Below are 11266 nucleotides of genomic sequence, written 5' to 3'. Positions count from 1 at the left end.
ATATCACAACTTCACTTGTCAGTGTTCAGTTTCAGGCAGTTGGACTTCTTCCATCATTCATTGGTCATTGTGATAAGTTATTCTAGTCAAATTCAGCAGAGGGGGGAGAAACACTGATAGCTTGTGGGGCTTGCAGTTTTTGAGACCCTGATTGTACAGTGTGAAAGTTTCTGATTGTGCATTTCTTGTGTCTAGGATCTACATATGCACATGTGCAGTTTGAGTGTGTGAGTGTTGTATATTTGTGCATTCCTGTGTTGCTTTTGTGCATGTGTGTGTGTGCGGCATGGCTATTCTGGTATGGGTGTTTCTGTGTGCAACATTTCTTTGAGCCTGTGCTTGGGCATAAATGTGCTTGGGCATGAACATGGTGTTTACGCACATGGTAGGTGCCTGTATGTGGTGTGTTTTGAGTTTATTTAGCACCTCAGTAGTAGTAGTTTACCACACAAATTGAGCAAAGAGGAACTGAGAGGTTAGCAGTCAACATTTGCGATTGGCCTTCAACTATGTGGCAACACTTGTTGCAACATGTTTTGTAACTTTTTTTTTTTGTATGTTCTTATATAGCGCTCGAATCACCCGGAGGCATCTCGGCGCTTGCCTTGGGAACCCATCCTGGTTTTTCCCTGTGAGATAGCCCCTACAGGGCATCCCCAAGGTGAAAGCCAGGCATCCCGCCGCGGGGGGGCCGTTGTGGAGATTAAGCAAGCTTAATGCCCAGAGTTGCAGAGTGTGAACCCATGATTAGGGCAGGCACCGAAGCGAGAATTATCGAGTCCGTGGACATTTGAGCTCAAGACCCTGCCGCATCGGGAATTGAACCCTGGTCCCGGGTCTGACCTCTGCTTCAGGGTATGCCTGCTCTAACCAGTGAGCCACACTTCTCCACTTTTGATTCATTTGAGCTAAAAACATTGTTTTGTAAAGTTGCAGATTATTCAGCAGATGATAGATTATATGGAGAATGTGGCAAATCCATAATTATGTGAAAAAACACCACAGCTACAAAATTGCATAATTTCAGTGGCCTTGACTATAACCTGGGAATGTACTGGAACAAGATATCAGAGTATGAAATGCTGTTCTATTGGTGAGAATAAATTCAACCCAGCACAATATCTTGCTTGAGATAACACAGTTATTTATTTTACAAATGCATGTGGCAGAGAACAGACAGACACGCATAGTCTAACAGGCACTGTAAATCCACATTAAGCAACTGATTAAGAGTTCGGGGGACCGGTAACTCCTTCACAAATGGACGGGTATCCCCTCCGCTGTATTAAAAGTGCATTACATCCAATGGTACTTGAAGTATGGATGGCAGGGTATCGGTTGATTCCCTTGTGGCTGCTCATTCACGGCCACTATCTGCATAATATAACGCATGCCCCATCCTAAAGTGTATTAATTACTGTGTGCATCATACAGACACTAAAATACATAAACAGCCTCAGAACCCCCACACAGAAACAGCCTTAACTGAGGTGCAGAATGCTGCTCACAGCCATGGGGCCTGGTGCCACTGCACCTGCTGCATCATTGGCAGGAAAACCCCTGCCCTCAGTCCCCCCAACACACCACCCAACCGCAGCTTGCCTCAGACATGTGCTAGGGTTGCCTCCCGGCTTTTTTATTATGGGCATGATCAATATTTTAATGTCTGGGTCAGAACAAAAATATGGAAAATCAACTGAAGCCAGTATCCCCCCCCCTTATGAGTGCATACTTAAAACAGTAATAATAATATAAAATGCACTTTCAAATGTGTTCCAGAGGTTCCCTATTGACCTCTTACTGATAGAAAATATAGAACAAAGTGAAAAAAAACATTATAACGTTTGGCCATCAAAACAGGGGTAGTACTTAACAGGTGCTTTTTCCATGGCCTCTTCTGCAATGAGTGATAAGGCCAAAGGTCATGCTTGAGTGGGCCTGGCCCACCCAGGCCTGATTGAAACAGAGACAATTTCAAGCAAGAGACAGGTAAATTAAGCTGTTTTTTTTATTTAAAAATTGTGTGTCTTCCTCATGAATTGGGATCCCACTGGATTCAAGCTAGCCTGGCTGATGAGGGGTGTTACCAGGAAACTGGTCACAGTATGCTTGTTTTTAGTTCAGGGAAGACCTGGCTTGGCAGTTCGGGCTGGACTGTCCCCATCAGGCAAATGGTCAAGACTGATTTGCATATTACTAGGTCTGAACAGAGGTGGCAAAGTGAGCTAAAGAATGATGATGGATTCAACCCAGATCTGTGACTGGGAGTGAGTGTCTGTAAAGTTTCAGCGCTACTTCCATCATCTCCTTGTGTTTGCTTTGTTCACCCTAAGTTTGCAGGGTATGCCCAGACGGGGTTCTCATGCTCACTTTGCCACTGGATTCAAGCTAACCTGGATGATGAGGTGTGTTACCCTGAAGCTGGTCCCAGGATGCTTGTTTCTGGTCAGGGAAGACCTGGCTTGGCAGTTCGGGCTGGACTGTGCCCATAAGGCACAGGGTCAAGAATGATTTGCATATTGCTGAGTTTGAACTGAGGTGTGGAGGTGAGCTAAAGAATGATGATGGATTCAACCTAGATCTGTGACTGGGGGTGAGTGTCTGAAAAGTTTCAGGGCTCCGTTCATCATTTCCTTGTGTTTGCTTTGTTTGCCCTAAGTTGGCAGGGTATGTCCAGACGTGGGTCTCTTGCTCACATTGCCACTGGATTCAAGCTAGCCTGGCTGCTGAGGGGTGTTATCCCGAAACCGGTCCCAGGATGCTTGTTTCCGGTTCAGGGAAGACCTAGCTTGGCAGTTCGGGCTGGACTGTTCCCATGAGGTATAGGGTCAAAACTGATATGCATATTGCTGGGTCAGAACTGAGGTGGCTAAAGAATGATGATGGATTCAACCTAGGTCTGTGACTGGGGTTGTGTGTCTAAAAAGTTCAATTGCTCCGTCCATTGTCTCCTTGTGTTTGCATTATGCTTTCTTATGTCATTGAAGTCTGTCTCCTGTTTTGTCACATATCTCCTATCTGTAAAACAAAGCACTCCAGTAGGAGAGTGTTTATAGGATAGGTTGCCTTCCCTCCTTGAACTTTCTATGATAACTCTCAAATGGTATTGAAAACAAAGGGAGGATTTAGTAACATTTAGCACTGGGTTTGCGTCATTAAAGTGACGAAAACTAGCAACATTTTTTTTTTAATTATTTACTTTTTTAGAGATGGTAAAGCAATATATGATCTAGACCAGCTGGATATTTGCAAGTATTTAAGTCTGGCAAAGTTTGGACCAATTTTATTTCTTAAACACTCCCAGGGTAACAGAGCACCGTCATAGTTCTCCCCACACCAGAAGTCCAGCATCTCTAATAGGTTGAGCAAGTACATCTCCCAACCAAGCCGGGCTATCGGGAAGGCCCCACAAAGGCGTTCTACTGCCACAGTACCCTATTTTAATAACTTTTGTTAGCTGGGCCCAAATTCTTGCCATACCCCGTAAACTTTTCAGTTTAACTCTTTTTAAAAACATGGGATCCCCAAATTTGAAGAGGAAACTTGACTGGCTCACCCCCTCTGCCATCAACAATGTAGAATATATATAACCAACTCCATGGTCCGATGGATTCTTTAATAACATCCTAGCATGAGATAGCTGGAAAGCCCAGGCGTAGATCTGCAGGTCAGGGGCAGCAAGCCCACCCTTATCCCTACGTCTCCTGATTTTTTTCCACGAAATTCTTGGAAGGTGCTTATTCCAAATAAAGGTGTTGATTTCGGCCTGTAGTTTTTTAATAAGAGACGGTTCAAAATATAAAGGGATTATGTTAAATAAAAAGGTAATCTTGGGTAAAATGGACATCTTAACAAGATTATTCCTACCCAATAAGGACAATGGGGGATGAGCCCAATTTTGGAGCAACTTACGACATTCCTTAGCCACCTTCGAGAAATTGTTAGTGGCGATCTGATCTATATCCCCAACAACATCAAGGACTAGATACCTCATCCCCTTACCCGGCCGTACGCCAGAGCTAAAGGAACTCTGGTCGATGTTCCAGGTCATCATCTCAGTCTTTAATGTATTAATCTCGTAGCCAGACACCTCCCCAAATTCTGAAGCCAGTTTAAATATTGCAGGAAGGGCCGAATGGGGTGCGGACGTAAAGATGAGGATATCGTCCGCATACATGGCCACCTTTCTCTCCAAACCCCTGCATACGAACCCCTTGATGTTAACACTATCCCTCAAACTCTGGGCAAATGGTTCAGCATATAGATCGAAGAGGAGTGGAGAGAGTGGGCAGCCCTGCCGAGTTCCCCTCGAGATGTTGAAGGGGTCAGATAATACCCCATTGACCAGAACGCAGGCACTGGGATTCTGGTAAAGAAGACCAATTGCTTGACGAAATCCTCCTCCCACGTTGAACTTTGCCAAGGCCTCCGACAGGTACAACCAATTGACCCTGTCGAAGGCCTTAGTGGCAACTAAAGTAAGAGCCGCCAAAGGGAGACATTCCAAAACAGCCAGATCTATAGCTCCTATTAAGTCGAAGGTTAATTCGAAAAGCTGTCGCCCCTTGACGAACCCCTTCTGATCTGGATGTAAAATGTCTTGTAATCCCCATTTAGAATCGAGATTGGTCTGTACGAACCACATGCAGTTGATGGCTTCCCAGGTTTTAGTATTACAGTAATGGAAGCATTATCCCATGACACTGGAGGAGGCACTTCATCTGAAAGGATCTGATTAAACAAAATTGCCAAAAAGGGGACAAGTTCTTGCTCCAAAGTTCTATAAATTTCTGCAGGTAGGCCATCTGGCCCAGATGCTTTCCCCTTTTGGCATTCTGAATGGCTATCCTCACTTCGTCTTCCGAGATTTCACTCTCTAGCATCTCGTTCTGATTAACAGAAAGACATGGGAGGGAGATTTTACCAATACAATCTTTGATGGTAACAGGGTCCGATATTTTGTCCTCACGGTAAATGGCTTGAAAGTATTCTCTAAAAACTGCTCTGATATCAACATCCATGGATAGAGGGACATCATTAACGTTGATCAGGTCAATGTTGTTACGGACCTGATCCGTTTTGGCTTTCCATGCCAGTAACTTCCCAGCCTCTTCCCCATATTGGAAATTTCCATTGGGTACACACAGTCACCTTATCACCCTTCTAGTTGACAAGCCTCCCACTAAGAAGGAGATTTCATCTTGGTATAATCTAATTCTGGAAGAACTGGACGGCGAATTTCTGTTACCAGATCAGCTTTGGTCATCACATCTAAGTAACCCCAACCTGCAAGACCTTTGGAGTACATCATGTGGTATGATGTGGGATATCGTCAAGACGGCATGGTTACGTAGAAACCATATTTTTACCATACACCGAGCTTACTATTCGCCCCACAACTTTCTAAATGTAATCAGGGAAACAGGGAGGAATGTGCGAGATGTTGGCTCTTAGCCGCAGCTGATAGCCACATGTTCTTCGAGTGCCCTCATCTGTCCCTATTTTGGGAAGCCATAAGTAGGATCCTTTCAATATCAGTTGGTACCAATATTGTTCTTGACCTTACCTCAGTAATTTTTGGCCTTGTAGAAAGGGTTCCTACATCGGCAAGGAAGTTGATTTTTTATTCTATCCTGCTTGCTAGGAGGGTGATATGCAAGAAGTGGAAAGACTCTCTACCTCCCTCAGTTAATGACTGGTACACCTCGGCCTTGCAGGTCTCTAGGTTAGATTTGGCCAGAGCTGGGAACCGTGACAAAAGATCTTTCTGGTATCTCCTGAGGTAGGAACATTGAGAAACAGTTTTTTTCCCCCCCAGGTCCAATGATTAAGCCATCATTCCCATCTTTGGGTATAGCCGTGTTTTGATGCTTTACTAGCATCCTGGCTGTACTTCTGAGACCTCCATAAGGTTTTTGTTTTGGCGATCATTGCTGGTCTAGGCTCTATTGCTGAGGGATGAGCGCCCCGTTCCATTTCTATCCCCACCAGTCGAAAGAACTGAGGCAGCATGTTGCTTGTATACCTGCAGGTTGCACATTCAGAACCTAGGGGGCATATGAGGACATAAAAAAATAAATAAATAAATATTTACTTTTTTGCGCTAGAAATTGACTTAAAGTGATGCAAAGTAGCAAAAAGTTCTGGTTTGTGTTACTTAGCTTCAAGGAGGCGTTACATGGGTGTTCCCATGCAGTCACCCACCCTTTATGTCGCAAAACCCTTTCTGCCAAAACTGTGAGACGTGGTTTTGCATCAAAAACTATTGCCTTTTGCAACCAGGCGTTAGGAGGAGAAATGTTTTAATTTCTTATTTCTTTTCCAACTTTGCATGTGAGCTGCACTGTACACCACACATGCAAAGTAGGAATATTTTTAGAAGTTGTCTAGGCATATTAGTTTGCAGTACAAGGAAACCCTTCCAGTACAAAACAGATGCTTCACTATTGCACACACCCTTGCACTGTGACTTAAAGGTGTGTGGTGGTCTGGAGCAAAACTTTGCACTGGTGCTAAGGGGAGGGGAGGGGAGAGTGCCATATCTTTGTAGATATGGCGCTCCTCTTCTCTCTCCCTGTCACGCAACGCAGTACAGAATTTTTGGGATTCTGCACTGCATTGGATGACAGTTTAGTAAATCTGACCCAAATGTTTTAACTTATTTCATAAAATGAATGTATGCTTCACATGGTATTATCTCTCATTTTCTTTCTTTTTTTGTTTAGCTATTAATGCAATTAAGGCAGCGGACACTGCTATAAGAAACGCAAATAACCAAGCTAACGAAGCACGACGTGGCCTCCAGGCACAGTTGAGCACTGTGAACATGTATCAGGAACAATGCAGGTCCCGCAGCCAAGCAATCAGCAGCATGGAACAATCCATCTCTGCGAACAAGGGAAATATCCAAGCCATCATGGGTGACATTAACCGAGAAAATACTATTCAACAGCAAGTTACAAATTTCCTCATTCCAGTGAGGCAATGTAGCACTTTCCTTAGCACCTTGGCTGGCAAGAGCCGTGTGGCCAACATGTTTGTCCAGTTTAGTGGGATGCTTGACGCTCTCCTGCCAGTCATGGATGACATTGTGAAGGCTGCACGGCCCCTAGCTGGAGGTGATGCAAATTTCCAACTGTTGATCACAGTGAGACTACCTACTATTGTAGAGAAGTTGGAGAAAGCCAACCAAAAAGTGAAGAAAGCAGCAACCGCCAAGAGCAGCGACATGCAGGAATTCCTGTAGCCACACCACGCAGTGGGTGCCAATTACCCTGTTAACCCCAGATACTCAGCTTCTTTTATCTTTTATTTTCCAATGCTATGTCTTTGGTTTTAGTCCCCGTTCCAGAGTAGAGCCACTGACTGTAACATGTTTTCTATAAAATCAACTAATAGTGTCCTTCAAATTGTGATTTATACGGTTCACTAAATTAGTACGATCAGGTAACAATAAAGTTTACTTAAAAAAGTTACATTCTGAGTGGTTAAAAATACAGGTGGCAATAAAATGATGATGGTTTATCACCATGAACTAAATGACCAACATTCCAAATAAAGATGACACTGCCTTTAAATCATAACCTGTGCATATAATGTTTTAAATTATGTAATATTCTAAACTTTAGGGGATCAGGCATGGTTCTTTGCATATCCATCAGTAAAACGTTGGCATAAGTTGAAGCAAACATGATGCCCATAGAACTATTCCACTTTGTACAAGGATCTCATGCACAAACAGAAACACACCACTGTACAACATAACAGTAATTTCTAACTATGGTTGATTGTGATTGTTTAAACTACTAGAGTGTGTACTCAAAATGATTCTGACTATTTGTATGCCCTTGTCATGTGTGATGGATTTATAAAGCTTTCTAACAAGCAACATATCCAAACTATCTTTTTTGACCATGTATTACCAATTAGGAGGTTGGGTATATTTTGCATATACTTAATGTATAGACTTAGAGATCTAATATAAGGTGTATATGAGTGATCAATATATTCAGATATGTTTTCTATTGCTCAATGTATAGCAGAAGATATATTGGCCTGCGAGTGGGGGAATACTTCTGTTGTCCAATTTTAGTAAACACATATATAACTAGATAATGTTGCCAACATAATGGCTGCAACAAATTTAAAACGACCTACTAAATACTAACATTCTTACTAGCTGTGTGTTATGTCCTATTTAGTATCTCTAAGTGCTGATTGTGTTTCCTGGGAGAACAGAATTGATCTGTCTGAGAGTTTAATAACTTATGGTCTTTATATGCTCATTACCTTTCTGTATTGTAAACTTAACAATTTCTGTATGTTATAACCATTTCTTCTACACTACTGCATGATCAAATAAAACAATATCAACATAAGACATTTTGTTCCTTGACTCTCAGTAAGGTATAATTTACATGTTCATGTGTTAGGTACTGTCCATTAAGATATGTATGTATCCCCTTATGACAGATTTGAATCAAGCCAACGCTGCATCCTAAAAGAATTTAAAAGGGTGACAAATGAAGTATCTTTAAATTGTGAAACTCCATTGCCTGTTATTTACACCACTAAGTAATTGTGTGATTTTAAAAGGAAGCATTACACATTATTAATATTGTTATGGAATAGAAATATTACTGTCCTTATTGCAGTTAACCCTCATGATGAACAATATTAGAAAACATGAATTACAACTTGGAACTTGACAGATATTTTTAAATGATAAAGAAACCATGAAATTGGCACAGACAGAAATAGAACACAAATTAAAGAACATGAAATCAAGGAACATAGGACCTGCTTACATTGGCGGAGGGACCGCCACCGCCAGCCAGGAGGTGGCGGTCCCTCCGCCATCTGAATGCCTATTTCCCCCACCACATTAGGATGGCTGGGGGTGCATCCCGCAAGTGTGACGGGAGCAAAGACCACCCACCACGCTTCCGCCACAGGCAATCGGGATGATTGCCTGGCGGAACGTATAAGGCCGGGGATATGGCGGTGGTGCTTAGCAGGCACTGCCCGCCCGATCACAATGCCGGCGTCAGCCAGCCTTTCCATGGCGGTGGAACTGCCATGGAAAGGCTGGCAGAGGCAGAACTCAGGGGCCCGTGGCGGGCCCCCTCAGTGTTGGGGGAGCCATTTGTGCACTTGGGGGTACCCATTTACCATGCACACGATGGAAGGCACTGCGCGTTGCCTGCCACGGTGTGCAGGGAAATGCATGACATGGCCATTTGACATTGCGGCGGGTGCTGCAAAATTCAGAGTTTGAAAACCTCACCCTGCCTCACTTAGAACACCATGGAAACAGCTGCAGAGCTTCAACTGTGGTCATAAACTCTTGACAAGGTAGTCCGTCGACCACTGAATTACCTGGTCACAATTGCCGTTGCCCTCCAGATAAGTTATATTTATGTAACAGCCATTTCATATTGAGCATGGATGGTGGTAATGCCCTGTTCTATAGCTCCCATTCTCCACACTGGCACACCCTTAAAGACAACCTAAATGCCACTACACGTCTCACCCAGGGCCTGAATAAATATGACCACATCACCCCTGTCCCAACGAAGCTCTATTGGCTAACCCTTGCCTGACCAAAGCATCTTCAGAACCAGCCACATCATTTACCAACCCATCATGACCAACACTCCTGTTTATCTTGCAGGCAAGCCCAGCAAATATGGTTGATTTTTTAAAATTCACCGACATGATGTCATGAGATTGTAGAAGAGTAAAAAATAAAAAATAAAACAAGGCAGTATTCCTTTTCCATCTATGCTCCCAGGATCTGGAACAACATCTCTGTATCCATTAGGATCACCACAACACTGCTCCTATTTAGGGAAGAGTTGAAGACTCACCTCTTTAAAAACATGACATTACAATGCATTAAGCTTCTACAACTCTGCTTCCTCTCCTATAAATTACTGAATGTAAGCTTGCCTTTGACCATGTACAGTGCTCCACTGCCTTTTGGCTAGCTTCACGCAGTAGAAATACCATATACATACATACATATATACATAGGAGACAAATGATTCAATCGTATCCAAAAATAGATTAAAACATGAAAACCTGAAAGTAACCCAATGGGTATATATCCTATGTAGTTTCATAAACTTACGCCTCAAGATGTGAATTGGCCTTGCTTCTTTTAATAGCCAGTTGTACATGAGGGCACAGCGTAACATACTATCTCATTTTCCAAACTAGTTAAGTCAAGTCAGAGAAACTTATTAAGTGCATATATCACCATGGGGTCTCATGGCGCAAGGGTTATGGATGGTTAAATAATCAGGTTTTTAGTTCCTTACTGAAAGACTTACAATCAGTGATAGAAAGGAGATAAGGCAACAACTTGTTCAAGCAGGCAGGAGCGAGAAAGGAGAAAGATCTCCCGCCATTTCTGGCAGTGCGTATTCTGCGAGGGGTGAGAAAGCATTTACAACTGGACCTAAGCGTCCTACTAGGTTGATACCAGCCACGTTTCTTAGCCAAATAACTTGGTCCAGTTCCATACATACTCTTATGCACGAGACAGAGAATTTTGAAGTGGCACCGCTTCTTATTGGGAAGCCAGTGAAGGGATTTCAGACTAGACACAGATGGGGCTCTTGCTGGAACGTTTAATATCAGTCTAGCCACGGTGTTCTGCAAAACTTGAAGCTTGGAGTAGAGCTCCTCATTTATTGAGGTCAACAGGGCATTACCATAGATAACGTGACTCAGGATAAGTCCCTGAATCAGTGGTTTCCTGGATTCAATGGGAATCCATTGCAAGATTTTGCGTAGTTTACGCAATATGCCGTTACAAATGCCGATTAAATGGCTAATATGGTTTTTCATAGACAACCTATTGTCAATGATCACTCTGAGATTCCGCACCACAGCTTTGGGGGATGGACACGGGCCCAGCTTCTGTGGCCACCAATCACTGGACCAGTGTTCGTCTGCCTTGCCAAAGAAGATGACATCGGTCTTACTTCTGTTTAGGTGTAAGAGATTGGTACACATCCAATTGTAAATGTGGGTCATACAGTTTATAAAATGGACCTTTGTGTCAAGGGGGTCATGGCCCAAGATAATTAATAGCTACCTGTCATCAGCGTATGACACCACATCAAAGCCGTAGGACCTGATCACCCTGGCCAAAGGTGTCACATACAGGTTGAAAAGCATGGGACTCAGGCTAGAACCTTGAGGAACTCCCAAGCTTACAGACTGACTGTAGGAGGCCAGGGTGCCTATTTGCACTGTG

The 11266-nt window shown here is 43.3% G+C and overlaps 1 protein-coding gene across 1 annotated transcript in view; it reads left to right on the top strand.

Annotated features, from left to right (window-relative positions):
* LOC144819204 (uncharacterized) overlaps positions 1 to 8378 on the top strand; it is a 52087-nt gene extending 43709 nt beyond the window's left edge. Inside the window, exon 4 of the mRNA XM_078677179.1 lies at positions 6726 to 8378. Coding sequence (XP_078533305.1) covers positions 6726 to 7246 — 521 coding nt within the window. The 3' untranslated portion in view covers positions 7247 to 8378. The remainder of the gene's footprint in view (positions 1 to 6725) is intronic.
* Positions 8379 to 11266: the final 2888 nt, after the last annotated feature.

Source organism: Lissotriton helveticus, chromosome 2_1 (assembly GCF_964261635.1).
Source record: "Lissotriton helveticus chromosome 2_1, aLisHel1.1, whole genome shotgun sequence".
Taxonomy (NCBI): Eukaryota; Metazoa; Chordata; class Amphibia; order Caudata; family Salamandridae; genus Lissotriton; species Lissotriton helveticus.
Note: the sequence above shows the minus strand (reverse complement) of the source record. Positions and strands in the feature narration are given on the sequence as shown.